The 20,029-nt window shown below is 39.4% G+C and overlaps 2 protein-coding genes across 6 annotated transcripts in view; one reads left to right on the top strand and one right to left on the bottom strand.

Annotated features, from left to right (window-relative positions):
* Positions 1–661, bottom strand: part of agrn (agrin) — a 236,399-nt gene extending 235,738 nt beyond the window's left edge. For 2 of the 5 annotated variants that reach the window (XM_087780707.1, XM_087780708.1), the window contains exon 1: positions 158–661. In XM_087780707.1, the coding sequence (XP_087636833.1) occupies positions 158–352 (195 nt within the window). In that variant the 5' untranslated portion in view covers positions 353–661. The remainder of the gene's footprint in view (positions 1–157) is intronic. The other 3 variants (XM_087780709.1, XM_087780711.1, XM_087780712.1) reach the window with 2 other exon arrangements.
* An 11,204-nt stretch (positions 662–11,865) lies between these two features.
* The window catches only part of mtor (mechanistic target of rapamycin kinase), a 61,700-nt gene continuing 53,536 nt past the window's right edge, over positions 11,866–20,029 (top strand). Inside the window, exons 1-17 of the mRNA XM_087782412.1 lie at positions 11,866–12,055; positions 12,574–12,716; positions 12,914–13,022; positions 13,163–13,395; positions 13,627–13,827; positions 13,953–14,087; positions 14,160–14,435; positions 14,600–14,708; positions 14,807–14,990; positions 15,070–15,198; positions 15,947–16,191; positions 16,280–16,489; positions 16,570–16,775; positions 17,143–17,265; positions 17,393–17,476; positions 17,732–17,824; positions 19,629–19,763. Coding sequence (XP_087638538.1) covers positions 12,588–12,716; positions 12,914–13,022; positions 13,163–13,395; positions 13,627–13,827; positions 13,953–14,087; positions 14,160–14,435; positions 14,600–14,708; positions 14,807–14,990; positions 15,070–15,198; positions 15,947–16,191; positions 16,280–16,489; positions 16,570–16,775; positions 17,143–17,265; positions 17,393–17,476; positions 17,732–17,824; positions 19,629–19,763 — 2,601 coding nt within the window. The 5' untranslated portion in view covers positions 11,866–12,055; positions 12,574–12,587. The remainder of the gene's footprint in view (positions 12,056–12,573; positions 12,717–12,913; positions 13,023–13,162; positions 13,396–13,626; positions 13,828–13,952; positions 14,088–14,159; positions 14,436–14,599; positions 14,709–14,806; positions 14,991–15,069; positions 15,199–15,946; positions 16,192–16,279; positions 16,490–16,569; positions 16,776–17,142; positions 17,266–17,392; positions 17,477–17,731; positions 17,825–19,628; positions 19,764–20,029) is intronic.

Below are 20,029 nucleotides of genomic sequence, written 5' to 3'. Positions count from 1 at the left end.
TACATTATTAATATATATGTATAGTTTAAAGTGAGTATAACCAGGATTTGGAGGCATTTGTAGTTGTTTTAAAAGGAAGACAGTGCTGGGATGAACCGGGGGTCTGGAGAGAAGCAGGTGTACTTCACTCAAGCGACGCGGAAAACTTGGGGCTCACCTTGCAAGAGTAGGTGTTGTGCACCGGGTCCATGTTTATAATCTCGTCCACGGTGCCGGTCAGGACTATGTTGGCCTCTTCTTCCCGGTCCTCCAGGTCCTTCTCCGGGCAGCTGGCGGAGGAGGGCGACCAGAACGCCGCCAGCAGAGCAGCCAGGAGCAGCGCTGCTGCGGCTAGTGTCCGCGGTGAACCCATGACCAGAACCAAAAACCACCAGGTCAACAAAACTTCCTTCAAGTTAACTCCAAAACTATCTTGTCTTGAGTTTTAAACGCGGCTCCGGGGCAACTTCTAGATCCCTACTAGCAACGAGCGCCCTGGCCAGCTCCCCGCATCGATGCCCGGGTGAAGTGTCCCTGACTGCTGCCGCCGGCTGGAGGAGCAGAGGAGGAAGGAGGAGGAAGGGGCAGATCTCTCTCTTTCTCTCTCTCTTTCTCTCTCTTTAGGAATGCGACGGCACTTCTTCTCTCACCCCCTCTTCACACACGCTCCCCGTGACGCTCCAGGATTTGCATGCGATCTGAATTTGTGATCCCACAAGTGAGGTGCCGGTGGTGGGGGGAGAGAGGGGTCGCCTGCCGGGAGGACTGCTGGACCTGGTTGTCCAACAACGCCACCTGTTGGTTAAAAATGATTTATATAACAGAGTCTACCGTCTAACTATGATTATTAAAACGAATATCTACCATATTAAAACGTCTACCTATCCTTTTTGATGTAGCTTAGCTGATGTAGCTAATCCACCGATGTAGAACAATTCGACACGTTTTGATATTTACGTTTGTAAAAAAAAAGGCGAGAAAGTTCACTCAAAAGAAACAAAACAACAACGTGAAATTAAACACAACACAATAGAAACAATACACAGTTGGTTGTAAGGCGCGAAAATAGTTTTACAAAGAGTTTCGTTAATTGACCTTCCGGATGCTACGATAACAGTCCGTCTAATTAAAATGCCCCCATAAAACATAAGCTAATTTAAGTTCTTAGCCAAAAAGGCATCTAACGGAACCCCAATTGAATAATAGTTTCACATTTAAATTTCAACTATTATTATAATTGTTTTCCCTTAATGCAATCCAAATGCCATGAAGAAACTGTAATTGATACAAAAGACTACACAAAACTTTATTTTACTGCCAAAAACCTTAATCGTCCATTGTACGTTTTCCAATAGTTTCCACCTATTGCTTCTCTAAGCTCTCATCCCTCACTCTCTGGCTCCACAACATCTTGAGATTCTATATCAGGGCTGATTTTGGCCAAGGAGACAGTCTGCGGGCGACAAGAGTCAGTTTAGGGGACTTGTTTTGACAGTGCCTTGATAACACTTCTGGTGTGGGACCCTTCAAATGGTTGACAACTGTTAAAGCACCACCAGATTTCAATAGTGAAGAAAATTAACAATTGTTTGGCTCTCTTGCTATTTGTGATGAACAACCAAAGTCTTAAAAATCTACCTTCTTTTGCCATTAAAGATCTTCTATATGAAGGGATACAAGTTGTTTTAAAAGTAATTACAATGTAAGATTGAATATAACCCTGCTGATGTAATTCTCTCCCGACATGAAAGAGTTCAAATTCTCTGTTGGGCCACACCTTTGACTCACCATCTCCCTGAATGACAGCATGCTAGTTCTTCTCCAGCTGCTCTTGTGATGCTAGGCGTATGTCGAGTATCATTAAGGATCTCCCCATTTGTTTTTGGTACTTAAACCTGTAAATGTTTCCATATGGATACTTCAGCGTCTCTTCTACTCCAAAGACGGACAGTGAATTTCCACTCCTCAAAAGCTGTAATTTTAACTACCCTTCTATTTCTGGAAAATGACAGGCTTCTTTTCTGCACGGTTGATGGTGGAGGACATTCGGAGAAATTAGTCCAACTAGACCACTGCTCTAAATGATAACTTTGCACAAACAACCACATTAACATCAACTACAATACATAACCTTTTATTAAGAAAACTTTTACCAGGTGGGGATTTAATTACTGCTTTACATAAGAGTTTTTTTTTATTTTGACACTTTATTACAACAACCCTCTTTTGTTTTTAATATGGGAAACATCCATGTTTCTCTCCCAAGTATTACTTATGTGTTTGTGGTGAGCTTGATAATACAGAACTTTAAAACTTCATAATAGTTTATCGACAAACATTTTTTCATCATTATCAGAGTAAATTTAATATATATTAAATTATTATATTATTATAATATTACCTTTATAGAAAAAGTAATGTAATTTGACAGTGTTCTGTTATGATATTTCAGACGTTTTGTTTAATTTACTTTTTATGTTTTTTGTCTCATGTTATATGGTCACAGTTTCTTTTAAAAACTTTATTTTGATTATTACCCACCCAGCTATTTAAACCTCAATCCTTGTCTTGAGTCCCCACAAGGGATGCCACAAACACATTTGTTTTGGGGGGCTTCTGCTATATTTAAACCTGAGATAACACAGATGTGAAAAAGACAACAAAAATGTGTTGACTTTATTTTAAAAACCGACTCTAATGATCAAGCAGATTTTGAATGGTGATGAATTAGAGAAAGAAACAGGTACTGAGTCAGACACACAGCTGCCCTTTTTTGGCGTGATTTCGGCCTTCAAGCACTCCCTGCTATTTCCTGTCTTTTAAATTGGTTGGCCCGCAGGATGAAGAAGTGAAACTTTGCCAGAAAAACGAGTATCAGCAAATAACCGTTGCCTCCATGTTTGAATCACTAACAGCTCACAGTCAGTTCAGTTCTCCACACAGAAGAAGTAACGCATGAAATCCAATAAACTTCAACCGTTTTTCACAGAGCACAGCGGAAATAAAATAACCACATCTATTTAAAACACTGGCATTAAGAGGGTTTATTAACGGTTGTCAGCGCCATCACGCTTGTTATTAGAAACCCACGTTGGTCTAGCATCGGTCATGACAGAATCTGTGACGCTAATCTATTTTGATAAGTGATACTTCTGCATGAGTTCGTGGCTTAAACAGAGGTACTTGTTACAGCTGGAGCCAGTTGCCTCGCGTTCATTCGTGTGTCACTGGAAAGAAAGGAACGTAACATGAGATACAACACCAGCAGCCAAATTGGATGCAAACCTCAGCTGGGAGCAGCTGCAACGCTGCACCCTTGTTTATCACCAAACTGCTGTCCCTTCGGGGAGTGCTGTGCAACCCTGAACCTGAGAGTGTGAAAGCGATATGTTGCATCCATAATGCGCATCAGCCCAACACTGACCATTCAGCTTCAGATTGATTCACAGAAGAGAGATTTTGGAAGGACTCTGATGCCGACTAGCTACAACTAGCCAATGGTAAGCAATAAAACGCCTGAATATTGACTTTTACCAACTTTGATTAAGGACTTGAGGCGTGAGCAGGACTCCCTTGAGTTTGCTGAGAGTTAAACAGACCATGTTTAGCCTTCTGACATTTTGCCAGATGCCCTTCTGCTTTGTGCCTTCAAGTCCAAACAGGATCAGCTCTCTCACACCTGGTTTCCATCTCTGTGCATCTATCTGGAATGTCCTGAGCTTCAATACAAGCTTTGTTTTTCTTTCTTATTGTAGTATTATTTTCACCAGTACTTTCTCCAAATTAATAATTCAACACATTCTTTACTGTAAATACCTGCCAACAAACCATCTCATCTTTATTTAGTGTTGTTTGGAGATCAATTCTGAGCAAGGTTTTGAAACTCATAAATATTTGGTTGATTGTAGTCAAATAATTGACTTTGTTATTTGGGAATGAGATAATTTTTGTTTCAATGGAAACATTCCTGGGGGTTAAGTTTCTAAAATTCCTACAAGTTATCTCAAGATAAATGGGAAACTTCTGCAGTGACTTGACTGACAAGGGATGATGGATTAGTCGAAGATATTCCCTTAAATTTAGTTTTAAGAGAAGCATAAAACACTTTAACGTAAATCGCGCCTACAACTACCACTACTTTACAGTTGAGAGCATCAATTTGCCTTTTTACCTTGTGTTATTTCAGGGTCAAAGTGACCCAAAGGCCCGGACATAAATGTAAATAATTAATTAAGTCTAGGTTCATTTTGAAGCACCTTTGTAGACCAGGGTCACAAAGCACTTGAACAATCAAAAACAATACACAGTTCAAATATATACTATAAAAGGCCAAAATACATAAGACAAACACAGGAAAATCAGGGAAAAGCCTGCACAAGTAAGAATGTCTTAAGATGTTTCTTGAAGGAGTCAGTAGATCATCAAACACTGAGGGAGAGGAAGATCGTTCCAAAGCTTAGGAGCAGTTTCTGGTTAGTTTTTTCGCAGTAGTCACAGTAAGCACTACATACACTTCATCATATTTCCTAGTCTTAGCTTTTGGTTGACTTTAGTTTGTCCTATTATCTCAGTCTCTCTATCCATCCCTTTAGAAATACAAACCATGTACCATGAGTCTCCCATGCAGTTCATAGTAGCTGGTCATGTGAGCTCCCAATCTGCTAATTTATGCAGAGTCACCGCAATTTACCGCTGAGCTGGTTGAGTCCGCTCTTTTCATCTGCTACTGTACGTTCTTGAACAGTATACAATCTACAGATTGGCCGTTTGTCGGATGGATTGCTTTAATTCCCACCTCGCCCCTTTGGCAAGCGCTCACCGGATTCCATTAAGAAATGAGTCCGCTTTGCAACGCCCTCGACCACGCCACTGCAGATGAACGACACGACCGACTCGCCGGACGATAAATATACTTAACGTCAATGTGAATCTAATTTTATATTCCGGACCACTCTGGCTCACTTTGATTTATGTGATTTGAATTTAAGAGGAACTCAGTCGTCCTCCAAAAAATCTGCTGTTTAAAGCATATTTATGCATTTGTACTTTGGTTTATGGCTGTAAAAGTATTTGTTCTTTTGCGGTCATGTTCTCATCCTTCGTCCCAGCCATGAGGATTCGTTCCTCTTTGTCTTACGACCAAGGAAGAATTTGCATGCATAATAAAATTACTTTTACATTATAATTTTGAATTGTAAAATACATTTTTCTGGAATTACGTAAACTTATTTCTTTAAAAGTGTTTTTCTACTTCAAACAACAACTAATTGGAACTGACTTAAAATGAGCTTTATTAAATTAAAAAAAGTTCCATAATGTAGAGTTTAACCAAATGGTTTCTCTGGCTCACAATTTGTACATTCCTTGTTCTCTGATCCCAGAACTAGTTCCTCTATTAACTTTACAACTCAGTTTTATTCAATTTTATTCATCAAAACATTGATGGTAATTTCATTTGTTTTAATTAATTGTGTTTTATTTTATTAGACCCTTTTTATTTGATATGTATTGTTTCATTTTTATATTCTGTAATCCCACCATGAAAGATGCAAGTGTTTTGTTTACAACGCTGGCAATAAATTGATTCCATTTGTTTGGTCTTCTCTTTAATTCTAGATCGTATGTTGGCCAAGGGGCGAAATCTAGTCCACCAGGTTTTATGTGGACCAGATGGATGGCTTGAAATCAAAGTAGATTATCATTTTATTAAGAATGGGATTTTAGATTCCAGGTGTTAGGATTCTGTGAGTCATCTTGGTTCGACATGGTATTAAAGGTTGGAAGAAATCCATTGTCAGCTGTTTAAAGATCAGAAATGAAATGAAAAAACATTCTTACAAAAATGAAATAAATGAGAAAAAGGCTATATCACTTTGTGTGGACATACCTAGCATTATTGCTCCCATACAAGCTCTTAAATCAAAGTTACATCGACACTGATGTGGAAATAATTGACATGGGAAGATGAAGGCGTAGTCAAAATTTGAAGTCGTAGAAGTAGAGTTGTTTTTTTAGCTGGCACTGACAACTGTATTTAATCATCCCCTTGTTAAGAATACTTCCTGAACTCATGAAAAAAACCTCCCCAAATGTATAGTTGTTGCATCGATCGACATCTTAAGGTTTCCATGGCACATCAATCATGCTGTCTACTCAACACGTACACTGAATTTTATGGACATTTCCCTGATCGTTTTGGGAGGAAATCAAAGATCCGTGTGAAGTCAGCAACATCCCCAAATAAAGGCATTTTCAGTGCTTCTGGTGCATCCAAGAAATGTTTTTCCGAATCTGATCCTCACATGTTTGTGGACCAGGATGGGACTAACGTTGGTTCAGTATGACTCAGCAGGTAGAGAGATGGATAAATATGCCTTTTTGCCTTTGAAGCCCAGGGTACCTTGCAGCATGCCAGAAGAGAAAGTGCTGTGAGAAGAAAGTGCAGCGTCATCACGACCTCCTCCTCTGCAGAATTGGTCCGACCCCAGAAAGACCGCATGCATTAGCTAATTGTACACTTCGCTGTCTTTGGACCACTTTGTGCTTTTTCATCAGAGCAATGCTGATTAAACTTGGCTGGTATTTGATACAATTACAGAAGAATAATTCACTGAGCTCTAAGTTACCTTATGTACTGAGGAAGAGTCTTCTTGATGAAATTTTCCAGGGGGGCTCTAGCAGTAAAACAGACCACTTTGAGGAGCAAGGAGTTGACAGAATATCAATGAAACATGGTCCAACAAACCTTATGAAGTGCAGGGTTCTCAGGCGTAGGGACAAAAGTGGCCCGGAGGGATGCTCAGGCGAGAAGCCATGACTCTGGAGTTTATCTTGGTTGTTATATCTGTAGTGAAAAATGTTCACAAACAGATAATAATGAAGCTCTAGTAGAACTGTTTATCTTTATTTTTATTAAACAGTCGTCTGTCTGGCAAACCTTAAGACATTTCTCAGCGAAAGATGAAGAGCAGAAATAGCTGTAGAGGACAAAACCTGAATGTTTTTCAAATAACCATGAAGCATATCTTTGCAGAAGAGGAACCATATTTGCCACAATTCCTAAGGTACGTTCATAAAATCACATGGTTAGCAAGAGCCATTGTGAATTTGATGAGTTGATTTGGCAATTGTGTGATTTGTTTTGTGAATTGGTTGAGTTTGTTGAGTCGTGTCAGTGATTGTGTGTTTTATTTTGTGAATTGTTACAGTGATCGTTTGGTGAATTGATTGAGTCGTTTCATTGTGTGTTTTGTATCTTGAATTTGTCATTTGTTTCAGCGATTGTGTTTTGATTCGTTAATCAGTTAAATGGTTTTAGCATTTGAGTGTTTGGTTTCGTGAATCTGTTGAGTTGTTTCCACAATTGTATGTTTTGATTTGAGTTATTTCGGAGATTCTGTTTTTTATTTTGTGAAATATTTAGTTGTTTCAGCGATTCTGTGTTTCGATTCATGAATTTGTTGAGTTGTATCAGAGATTGTGTGTTTTGAATCATGAGTTTGTTGAGTTGTTTGAGCGATTGTGTGTTTCGTTTCCTGAATTTGTTGAGTGGTTAAGGCGATTGTGTGTTTTATTTTGTAAAATAGTTGAGTTGTTGCAGCGATTTTGTGTTTCGTTTCATGAATTGGTTGAGTTGTTTCAGTGAACCTTTGGTGAATTGATTTAGTTGTTTCATTGTGAGTTTTGTTTCATAAATGTGTTATTTGTTTTAGCAATTGTGTGCTTTGATGTGTGAATTTGTTGAGTTGTTATATCGATTGTGTCTTTTGATTCATGAATTGGTTGAGTTGGTTGAGTTGTTTGACTAATTGTGTGTTTTGTTTCCTGAATTTTTTGAGTTGTTTCAGTGATTGTGTGTTTTGTTTTGTGAATTTGTTGAGTTGTTTCAGTGATTGTGCGTTTTGTGTTGGGAATTTGTTGAGTTGTGTTACGGGTCCTGTGGGTGGGGCCCTATTGGCCTGAGCAGGACAGGCGTTCCGTGATTTTTGGTGAGCTGGTTTAACTTTTAAGCAGCAGAAAGAGTTGCTTTTGTTACGGTTGGTGGGTGTAAAAAAAGGAAACAAGATTTGGAAATTGCTAACCTTGATGTTGAGCGACAGAAACTGGTCTTGATGAGAGAAGGAAGCCTGGAAGGTAATTCTACGTCTGGACAGGCAAAGGATGAGCTAAATGAAACTTTAGCCCAAGTTTATTGAGAGTGATCCTGAGTTTGAGCGTTTATTGAATAAGGAGCAGTTTCCTGAAGTATTCACCGCATATGCAGTCACACGTTCAGAACATTTGAGAACTAAAAATGAAGTTGTTGCTTCTAACTGTAATGTTTCAGTGCCCATATTTCCCTGGTCTGTGACACACAATGATCTGGTGAAGGAGTCAGCAGAGGCTCCCCCACCAAAGAAGACCCCTGTAACGGGTGCTGTCCCGCTCTCCACACGTTCACTTGTGTTTTGGCAGTAAGCTAAACTAATCAACATCACTAAAGAAGAACAAATGTTACATACCGACGATGCTACGGACGGCATAAGACGTGAAGCTGCTGGACATGGGACACGATCATGCTTGTGGCTCTGAAACTTTGTACTGCACCTTCGCTACTTCCATATATGACGTTGTGTTGTTCAAGTCACGTGACATCCAGAATATTTTGATATAACCAATTATATTCGATCAAAAATGTAGAATTCACAAACCATCTTAACAATAACAAAATATTATCGGAGAAAAATAATGAAATGCAACTCTTGGCATTACAAAATACTGGTGACAGGACAGGGGCTTTGGGTTTGGCCCTATTAGTCCAAGATGTTTCAGTGATTGTGTGTTTTGTTTGTTAGCATCAGGTTGGCGTCAATATTGCGATATCACAACACTATCATGGTCTGTTTGGAGGACAAACCACTTTACCTTGAATAGTAATAACAAATTTAAATTAAGAAATATGACAAAGATGAAAGATTAATTTCAAACAGAGTGTTATGAGATATTTAATCATGTTTGCAACTGACATGTTTCTTCTCACTTTACAGTTTTGAGAGTTTCAGGATAAACAACCACCTCAGACAGAGGATTGTAAAACATCAATCTAGTACAGACCTGGGCAAAAATACATGACTGTATTTATGCGGCCCTCGTAATGTCAAAGTATGATCATGTATAAATGGTTCTAATGCATTAACAAATGTATTTGGTATTTATTATTCATTTACATTTATTTATACTTATTTACTTTTTCCCTACTTTCTTGTGTGTAATTTTTCGAGTGTATATAAATCCCTCAAAACATTTTTTTCAAGTTAGTTGAAGAAATGTTTTGAAAAAAACCCTCATATTTACAAGAATAAAATTGCAGCTTATTAAGCTTAATAAATATCATGGCCTAATGACAAATGTCCTTTTTTGAGGGATTTTCTCGTCTTTCTTTTTGCTTGACGGCCCCTAACAACATTCACAGAATTTAATGTGGCCCTTGAAGAATCATAATTACCCACCCCCTTATGTAGATAAAACAATATATTTGCATGATACATCATTCAACAAAAGCAAAAAGAAGACAAAAGTCTGCGGAGGAAATGTGGCTCGATGACTTCTAACTGAACATTTATGTGCAGATGTTCAGAAGAGGATTTGGTGAAAGTGCCAGACAGAAGTGAAACAAAGGTATGCTGCCTGGGCAAGTGGGTACATATAAGCCAGGATGCAGATTTCTGGGCCGAAGCCAGGTGGGGGACAAGAGCCGCCCACCACATCCAGAAACAGATGTCGCCGTATGAATTGTTGCCACGGAATCCGCCAGTGGAACGAAACTCTTCTGCCTCCTTGATGAGGCAGGTGGAGCAGCGAAGGATGGGGGAGTGCTGGTCCATCAAGAAGCCCCTGAGAGCATGTATGATCCTTTAAGGGGTGTAAAAGCAGCGTTGATTTGTCACCCCCAATAATGACAGGCTTCATCTCGGCAGAGATATTTCAAACGTCTGAGGTGAGTGACGAGGCGAAGCAAACGGGAGCAGAGGAATCAAAGCGTGCAGCTGATGAAAGTGGGCCCAACATCCTGTCTATCACTGGGTCCAGCTGCCTGTCACGGCACACGTCTGTGCAGCTCCGGAGGTTTTATGCCTACATTGAAGTGTGTTTTTTACTGAAGCCTTCTTTCATTCTTCGTCTCGACAGTAAAGGCCAAACAGTCGGGACGTGCTGAGTGAGCGAGTTGGTGTCTCATCTGTGAAATATGCCCGCCTTGGCCCGGTTTCAAAGTGGGCGGGGCCCCCTCTGTCGAACAGTAGCTCACCTTCATCATGTTCTTACATTCCCTTTCCCACCCTCTCCATCTCTCACCCTCTCATTTTCCTCATGTAAAGTGTTGTACGGCTGCCAGGTTCCCCCCTTCGCGTCTCTTCCCTCCGTGGCACCACATCAGACACACACTTGAGGTGACACACATGTGGGAGGCAGACCAGACTTTTTCAGCAGCAAACAGAAAGATTTTCAAGAACCTGTTTTGGTTTTAATATAAATAACATCATATATTTGTATTTCACTTTACATTTAGACAACAAATCTCCAAGGGCTACAGGGTTCAAACAAGATAAAGATCTCTTTGCGCTTGATGGATCTACTGACTCTTTCAAGAAACATCTTAAGACGTTTTTATTTGTTCAGGCTTTTCCTTGATTTTCTGGAACTCCTGTGTTGTTCTCAGTATTATCTTGACCTTTAAAGTGTATACTTTATTGAATATTGTTTTGATTGTTTAAGCGCTTTGTCACCCTGGTCTGGAAAAGAGCTATACAACTACAAATTACTTACTTACTTACTTACAGTGTGAGTTTAATTAACTTTATTAGCAGCAGTTCTTATTATATATTATATGGTTTACAAGGGAATGACAATGGATTTAAAAAATAAAGATGAATACAAATAATTTAGACTCTATCAAGTAGTTAATTTGATATTTTAAGAGTAAGAATACATTCATAGGTGAACATGTAGGTGAACAGGTTAAACAATTTCCCAAAGGAGACCTCCTGAGGGATCAATAAAGTTTTACCTTACCTTACCTTACCTTATGTGTGCAAGGCTGTTGGAGGTGAGAAAAAGACATTAACTAGATACTAAACCTGCCATTACAAGATTTTAACTAATTTTGGACACTTGCTTTGAGTGTGTCTGAGAGAGAGAGAGAGAGAAAGAGAGAGAAAAAAAGTGAAAAATGTTTACAAAATCATACCGTTGAAGAAAAGATCACCTTAACACTTAACCTGGACAATGTCGCCATCAAGAGGACAAACGAGTGTATCATTAGCTCTTTATACTATTTAAATAATGGCCATCCCATTCCTTTTGTATATTAAAAAAACCCCAAAACATATAAAAAAAGCTTAAAATTCGTATTATACGTGTATAACTTAGTAACGTAATATACGTGAACACAAATATACGTCTAAAACATAAATATATGAGTATTAAACTAAGAAAATAACTAGAAAAACTATAATATTTAATTTGTATCCACCTTAAAATGCTTCTTATGAATCACATATATAGAGTTACTTTGGAAGCAAGTGTGCATATAAAAATATAAAATTCGAATTAAGGAGGAAAGCGCAACGTGGAAATAAAATCTTAAATGTATATGGAAATATAAATCCGTTTCAATGGAAATAAATATAACCATCTATTATTCCACATAACAAAAGCGTGATCAGATTTTAAAATGATTATAATAAAATCGTAAAAATATGTATCTCTGCAAAATCCAACGCAGTGAGAATTCTCGCGAGACATTTTTTTTAAATACAATGTTTCGAAACATTTGACTTCAAATAAATTGTTGTCTTTTATTTGAGCCGCATTTTAATTTTGTTCAGTTGATGCAAAAAGTGTAAAATCTAAGTTTATCACTGAAAACCCTGATCTGGCTGCGCAGGCTGCGCAACAACTACGGCCGCGAAGTCTCTATGCTAGTCAAGCGGCTACTATAGCAGGCTAACCTTGCCCCAAAAACGACTTAAACAACAGACTAAATCCACTATGCATGAAGGAAATAACGTCTAAGTGTTCGATACGATCCTTGAAACGCGTAAGTGTGTACGTGTAGCGTTGTTTTTCATTAGATCGTTGTTTTCATATCTGGTCTGGCTAACGTTAGCTAAACAAAAACAGCATGACAGTATATACTTAAATTTTAATGTGGGCTGTTGTGGACTCCTTTGAATGGATGGACTCATAATGGTGACGATATTCTATCCACCACACTTTTGTCTCCGGTCTTAAGTGTTAAAATAAACAGTTAGTCGTTGACAGCTTCTTATCTTGTTACTTGCTAACACGCTGGCTAACTGCAGCACCAGCAGCCTGAGTTATCATTGTACACATCACCAGTTTAAAGACACTTGTAGTATAATAGAGATTTTTTTTAACGTCATACTAGTATACAGTTCCCGATAAATCCCACGTAAGCACACGCATGTTATCGGCCTACTTTTACTCACACAGTCCGTTGACCCATATCTCAAGTTTTTCAAAATTGTCCTTGTGATTTATTGTTATAAAATTAGGTTTTTGTCAGAGTTTGTCATGCATTTGTTTTTTATGTAGGTTTGGCTGTCAAAATGGTGGTCATGTCAGGGACAGCCACTGTGCTTCAACAGTTTGTCAGTGGCTTGAAGAGCAGAAATGAAGACACCAGAGCAAAATCGGCAAAAGATCTACAACATTATGTGACAACTGAGCTGAGAGAGGTATTGAAATGTATTGCACCTTGTAACATAATGTTTAATTTATAGATGTACTGAAAGATTTGACTTGAGCTACTATAGTTGATGCAAATAAATAAATAAATAATAATCTATGATTTACTTTGTTGGTCTGTGTATAGAAAATATATTATTACTTGTATATTATTGACTTTCGTTTATGTTTTTTATACTTTCCTCAGCTGAGCCAAGATGAGGCGACCACATTCTACGATGAGTTGAACCATCACATTTTTGAGCTGGTATCCAGCTCGGATGTGAATGAGAAGAAGGGAGGGATTCTTGCCATCGGTAAGAGTAATGGTGTCCTCTGAGCCCCTGTCTACTTGATGCAAATGATGATAAGCGTTTTAAAGTTGCTGACGGATAAAATCACAAACGGCCTGGTCAGCACGTTACAAACTGTACCTGTCGTTTTTCTTTTTTTCCAGTGAGTCTTATCGGAGTGGAGGGAGGAAATGCCACAAGAATCAGTCGCTTTGCCAACTATCTGCGGAACCTGCTCCCTTCCAGTGACCCTGTGGTCATGGAGATGGCTTCTAAAGCGATGGGTCACTTGTCCATGGCTGGAGACACCTTTACTGCCGAGTATGTGGAGTTTGAGGTTAAAAGAGCCCTGGAGTGGCTGGGAGCAGACAGGAATGAAGGTCGTCGACATGCAGCGGTAAGTGTCGAGAAGAGAGAGGACACTTTTTGTTTGTGGTAAAAACAAGTCTCTGTGTTTGTGTTTAGGTAGCAGGGCTTTTGGTTTATGTTTAAAGATTCTTTTAGTGACCATTTTACCTGTAATCAAAACAATATTGAAAAAGGATAAAAAAAAGTTTTAATTTATTACAACATTATGTATGTATGGTATTAAATTGAAAAAGTAAATGCATCTGTTGTCGTCTCACAGGTTTTAGTATCGAGGGAGTTGGCTGTGAGCGCCCCCACCTTCTTCTTCCAGCAAGTGCAGCCCTTTTTCGACAACATCTTCTACGCGGTTTGGGATCAAAAGCAGGCCATCCGTGAAGGAGCGGTGTCCGCCCTCCGTGCATGTCTCATCCTCACCACACAGAGGGAAACTAAAGAAATGCAGAAGCCACAGTGGTACAAAGTGAGAACTTTTTTTTCTGTGTTCCAGACTGTGGTTGAATTATGTTATTATCGGGTTAATATTCCTGCATGTGTGGCTGGGCAATGATTCATTCTCATACTTACCGCTAATCTTCTGACCAACAGCAAACCTTTGAGGAAGCCGAGCGGGGTTTTGATGAAACTTTGGCAAAAGAAAAGGGCATGAATCGAGACGACAGAGTTCACGGAGCTTTACTTATCCTCAATGAGTTGGTTCGCATCAGTAGCATGGAAGGAGAGGTGAGAGTGGATTCTTGTGCACGGAAAAAAACTTGGAAGAGATGGTAAAACACATCTGCCTGTTGCTTTCAGCGCATGCGCGAGGACATGGAAGACATCACGCAGCAGCAGCTGGTCCATGACAAGTACTGCAAGGAGCTGATGGGATTTGGAACAAAGCCCCGCCACATTACACCTTTCACCAGCTTTCAATCAGTGCAGCCACAACAGTCCAACGCCCTGCTGGGTCTGCTGGGCTACAGCACGCCGCAGGGCTTCCTCAGCTTTGGCGCCACGCCAGCGCCAGCCAAGAGTTCACTGGTGGAGAGCAGATACTGCAGAGAGCTGATGGAAGAGCGGTTTGACCAGGTACCTGCATCACACTGTTGGAGAAGGAAAGATTAAATAATGAACCTTATGACGAGTCTAAAAACGTGATGTCACACCTGCAACCCTGGCATGCTGGGAATAGTATTTCACTATGATTAAAAAAATCAGGGTTCTATTATTAATGTAGTTTTTCTGTTGTCCAGGTTTGCCGGTGGGTGCTGAAATACAGAACCAGTAAGAACCCTCTGATCCAGATGACCATCCTTAATCTATTACCCAGACTGGCAGCCTTCCAGGCACATACGTTCACAGGTGAGCTCAAACTTTACACTATGAAGACTCTTTTAAATGTTTGCAAACTGAATCAAGTCTTATGTTACTTGTTTGCATCATGAACATTATGTTTTCAGATCAATATCTGTCAGACACGATGGGCTACCTGCTGGCCTGTCTAAAGAAAGAGAAGGAGAGGACGGCAGCATTCCAGGCCCTGGGATTGCTAGTCGTGGCCGTTAAGGCAGAAATCCATCCCTACCTCTCCAAGATTCTTGAGATCATCAAAGCTGCTCTGCCACCCAAAGACTTTGCACACAAGTCAGTCTCAGTGAAGCCTCCTAATCTTCCTTTATTCATCCTTAACAACCGTGTTCTTTCTTGTTTTTATTTGCTGCAGGAGGCAGAAAACCATGCAGGTTGACGCAACAGTTTTCACCTGTATCAGTATGCTCTCCAGAGCGATGGGTCCCAGCATTCAGCCAGATATCAAGGAGCTGCTTGAGCCCATGCTAGCTGTTGGCCTCAGGTGAGCTTAAAGTTGTTGATGTTTCTGCTGCGTAAATTCAACAAGCCTTTTGCCAGGAAACGCGTGGCAAGCATTTGTTTTCCCCTAGCAATTACTAGTCTCAACTGCTATTTAACATATGGTCAGCAAAATCTGTGTAGAAAGCTTTATTAATAATACTATTATTATATTTAAGAACCTATTACCAGACCTGGTCTGACCAGACCAGATTTTGCGTTTGATACAACTCTTGTGAGCTCAGAGTGAAATTATAAAAATGCTTACCAAGAAATATAGATGAGAATTTAACATTTTATTAGATATTTTTTAAATGATCCAGTACTATATGAGTATGATAATATAAAAGTAATATGTAAGTCCTTAAGTTCAATATTCATACTTAAATGTTAACCCTTAATGTCTTTATTGATTTACACTGACAAACATTTCATTAAATGCTATATGCTAATGTATTTTTATTAAATAAAATTATATTGTAAAAATTATTTGTTATTTTTATAGGATCATGACATGATTACCTTTTTTCGTATTGTTACCCTTATAGTGTTTTTTCTACTTTTTCCTGCTTCTATGGTATTAAAAAAATTATTTGTTCCTCAAAAAAGTCTCTAATAAAAATGTGTTCTTTAGTAAATTTAGTAAACTGTTTAGCCCTGTCCTTTACATTTGCCGCAAATTGATTGAGATTTTCGTGGTGTTCCAATTTCCTTTAGATTTAATATGCTTCTTTTATTCTTTTTTTTTCAAGTCCTGCTCTAACCGCCGTGCTGTATGACCTGAGCCGCCAGATCCCCCTGTTGAAGAAAGACATCCAGGACGGGCTCCTAAAAATGCTCTCCCTTGTCCTTATGCACAAACCTCTTCGCCACCCTGGCATGCCCAGAGGTCTTGCCTCCCAGCTGGCGTCACCAAGCCTGACCAACATCCCCGAAGCCAGTGACGTTGGCAGCATCACGCTAGCTTTACGCACGCTTGGCAGCTTTGAATTTGAAGGTTAGAACATGTATTTTTTTGTGTTTTTATACTGAAAATTCACATGAATCAAAAACTAAATCAACTTCTCTGACACCTTTTCCATCAGGACACTCTCTCACCCAGTTTGTTCGCCACTGCGCGGACCACTTCTTGAACAGCGAGCACAAGGAGATCCGAATGGAGGCGGCTCGGACCTGCTCGCGCCTCCTCACTCCCTCCATCCATCTGAACAGTGGCCACGTCGTGAGCCAGACGGCGGTGCAGGTGGTAGCCGATGTCCTCAGCAAGCTGTTGGTGGTTGGAATCACCGACCCAGGTACATTTCACAGCTAATCATGAAATCACTTTTTAAATGATCGTTAATTTAATTTGGGGATTTTATCCGTTTTTGTGCAGATCCAGACATCCGCTACTGCGTGCTGGCATCTCTAGACGAGCGCTTCGATGCACATCTCGCTCAGGCTGAGAACTTGCAGGCTCTTTTCGTCGCGCTCAATGATGAAGTTTTCGAGATCAGAGAACTTGCCATCTGCACAATTGGGCGCCTCAGCAGCTTGAACCCGGCCTTTGTGATGCCCTTCCTGCGAAAAATGCTCATTCAGGTACAAGGATGCTGTAGATACTTGCGTCCCAAACTGTAACATAAAGTATGAGTTTAGATTTCAATGTTGTTTTTTTTCTTCTTAAATGTAAATTCATCTTGATTATCTCTGTTTGTCCCATCATACTCCCATATAATTCATCTATCAAGTTCTCTTATCAGTTCTTAAGTCTCTTAAGATAAGATTCTTAATTTCAACAGTTCTATATCATCATCTTTTATAGGTCAACGTAGACATGAGGCTACTTTGATCATTGATTCATGTACTGTAGGTGTTGTAGTCATACATGTTATGTTGCATAGAACAGAATTAATGACTGCAGTAAAAAAACAAACGGTTTTGATGTATTTTATGTTGTGTGTTATAGATTCTTACCGAGTTGGAGCACAGTGGAGTTGGAAGAAATAAAGAGCAGAGCGCTCGCATGCTCGGCCACCTGGTTTCAAACGCCCCTCGACTCATACGACCGTACATGGAGCCTATTCTTAAGGTGCACGTCTGACCTTTTCAAAGCTTTGTTTTTCACAAGAAAGCCTGCTGCTTACATGGATAATATTTCAATTCTATGGCTTCAACATGTCATGTGATCTTTTTGACCTCCCTTTTTTTCCCTTCAGGCTCTTATCCTCAAGTTGAAAGACCCGGATCCAAATCCCGGAGTGGTTATTAGCGTGCTTGCCACCATTGGAGAGTTGGCCCAGGTGAGGGGAACTCGCCAGCTTTAAAAAAATCTGATTCATGATCCGTGCAAACAGAAGAGAAGGAACTAAATCATTAGTGTTGACAAAAGTCCAGATGTTGACTGAACTAATGCAGTAAATAAAACATTCAAATAAAACTAATAAATAGTCATGTATGGTAATATGCTGAGGATAAAAGGGATGAAATAATGTGATCCTGCGAGACCATCTGCAGAGGTCAAATTTCTATTGACATAAAGCATTTTCTGCTGTCAGGTGAGCGGCCTCGAGATGAGGAAGTGGATGGACGAGCTTTTTCCAATCATCATGGACATGCTGCAGGACTCGTCCTCACTGGCGAAACGACAGGTATGACACAAAGATCATCATTCTCCCCATCTGCTCCCCATTTGACTTGTCTAATGTCTACCAAACGTCTGGCGGCCGTAGTTCAATCTTGAAAAATATTTATCCCCCAGTTACAGTAAATTCACTTCTCCTTGAGTAAACATGACAAGATGCTAGTTCTGGAAACATTTAAAGTCTTTCAGATGGAACTTTCGGAGTATTGTGTTCCTGGTATTTCCTGTTTGAACACCATTGTTTGCCAGAAGCTCATGCAAGAAGATATCATCGTACATTAAGGTATTAACCAGTGATGCACTGATGGAGACCAGAAAACTCCTCGAAAATGTCCATCGTAATTGCACCCAGACACCTTAAACATTTTTGAGAGGAGTAGAAGTGTTGACAAGTTGGTTAAAATAATATTTTTGTGTAGTCCTAAATATTATCATCGTATAAATAAACACCTGGAATTAAGAGAAGGTTGAATCAGCGATTTTCTCTAATTACACAAGAGTTATCGTTGTGTTAAAAGTAAATATTTAAGGTATAAATATGGTTATAATGCAATAGAACCTGCTATACAGTAGGTCGGTCAGTGGTCTTTAGCATTATACATTTTGTAGGTTTGAAGCAATATTATTTACCCGGTTCATTATTTATTTACTTGCATATTTGCATGAACTCTCATCCTTTTTGTTGATGTATAGACTGCAGGCATTTTGCAGTAAAGAAAAAAGCCATTCTTGTGATTTGCACCTGTGCTGTTAATTTAGTAATGGCCTTTTTGGATCAATGTATTGATGAAATATAATTACAATTATATGCACGTCCAGTACTTTGCTGTTTCGCAATTTTCTCTGACACCGCTATTGGATTGACAGTTAATTACATTTATTATTTATGAAAAAAAAATTAAGTGCTTCTGCCAGATGCAACTAGATCTGGTTCTCTCTTGTGTTAACCGATTTAATAAACTGTGATTAAGCTCCATTTCCCATTTCTGTCTCACATAATGCGACAGCATTTTCTCCATGTCCAGTAATTGTTGTTATAATGTTTACTTATTCTTACTCCACAATGTGGGATGAATCAAGCCTCGTATCATCTTGGATTGCTATGATTTATAAGCTTAATTTATAATCCGAATCCCTATACTCGTATTCTTATTTTTGATAGCTTTTATTGTCAATTGTCTTTAAAATCTGCAGTGGTCTTTGTGTTATTTAACTGCTTTTTTATTTTTTTATTTCTCTGAAACTAAGTTCTGTTGGTTTATTTTTGTCTTTTACTTTGTTTTCCACTTTGAATGCTCGCCTCTATCAGCGTTACCCACAACAGGCGAGGGGTCAGAGAGGATAATTCAACGAAGTGAAATGCACAACATGTCCGGACTTTGGCCCGTACGTGTATCTAGGTCAGATGAGCTAATGAAATGCTCAGCCTTAAGTGATCCAAAATGTAGATTTGGTTCAGCATCACAAAGGAACACTTTCCCAGTGTTCCAAGGAAACATTTAAGACTGAAGTAAACACTCAGCAGAACGACTCCAGTATGTCCAGGTCTGATTGTATTTAACAAACAAGTTGGCAACTTGTGAAAACAATGCTTCTCTCCATAATACCATCTGACTGATCAGGTTTAATTGGAAGAGCGGCCACATGTGCCAGAGTCACACTTTGATCAGCAGGATGTTTACGTCTTGCTTCAAAGTTCATGCAGCCAAAAGCGTACAAATAGGTCACTGATTTTCTCTTTGGAGTTCAAGATATCAGATAGAACTGAGTTTTGCTCAGGACAAGTTCATGATGCGTTTTTCTTGCACCAGGTGGCGCTGTGGACCTTGGGCCAACAGGTTGCGAGCACAGGTTATGTGGTGGAGCCTTATCGCAAGTACCCATCGCTTCTGGAGGTGCTGCTCAACTTCCTCAAGACGGAGCAGAACCAGGGCATCAGGAGGGAGGTAAACACTGCTGCTTTCATCCGCCCTGTGTCTTGCACAGCAAATAAATAATGCAAAACACCCACATGTAACTGTTTCCTGATTAGAGTTTGATTACTCCTTTTTATTTAACTTGTGTGTGGGTGATTTAAACAATACATTTTATAAACTACTAATAAATCAAACAACCCAAATCTGGAAAGCTGTCTTTTATTTATTTATGTCTGTCGTTTCGGGAATAGAAGTGTTCCGTTTGGACCAGAAAGAATCTCGAGTGAAACCATGAA

This window comes from Callionymus lyra, chromosome 19 (genome assembly GCF_982586985.1).
Source record: "Callionymus lyra chromosome 19, fCalLyr1.hap1.1, whole genome shotgun sequence".
Taxonomy (NCBI): Eukaryota; Metazoa; Chordata; class Actinopteri; order Syngnathiformes; family Callionymidae; genus Callionymus; species Callionymus lyra.
Note: the sequence above shows the minus strand (reverse complement) of the source record. Positions and strands in the feature narration are given on the sequence as shown.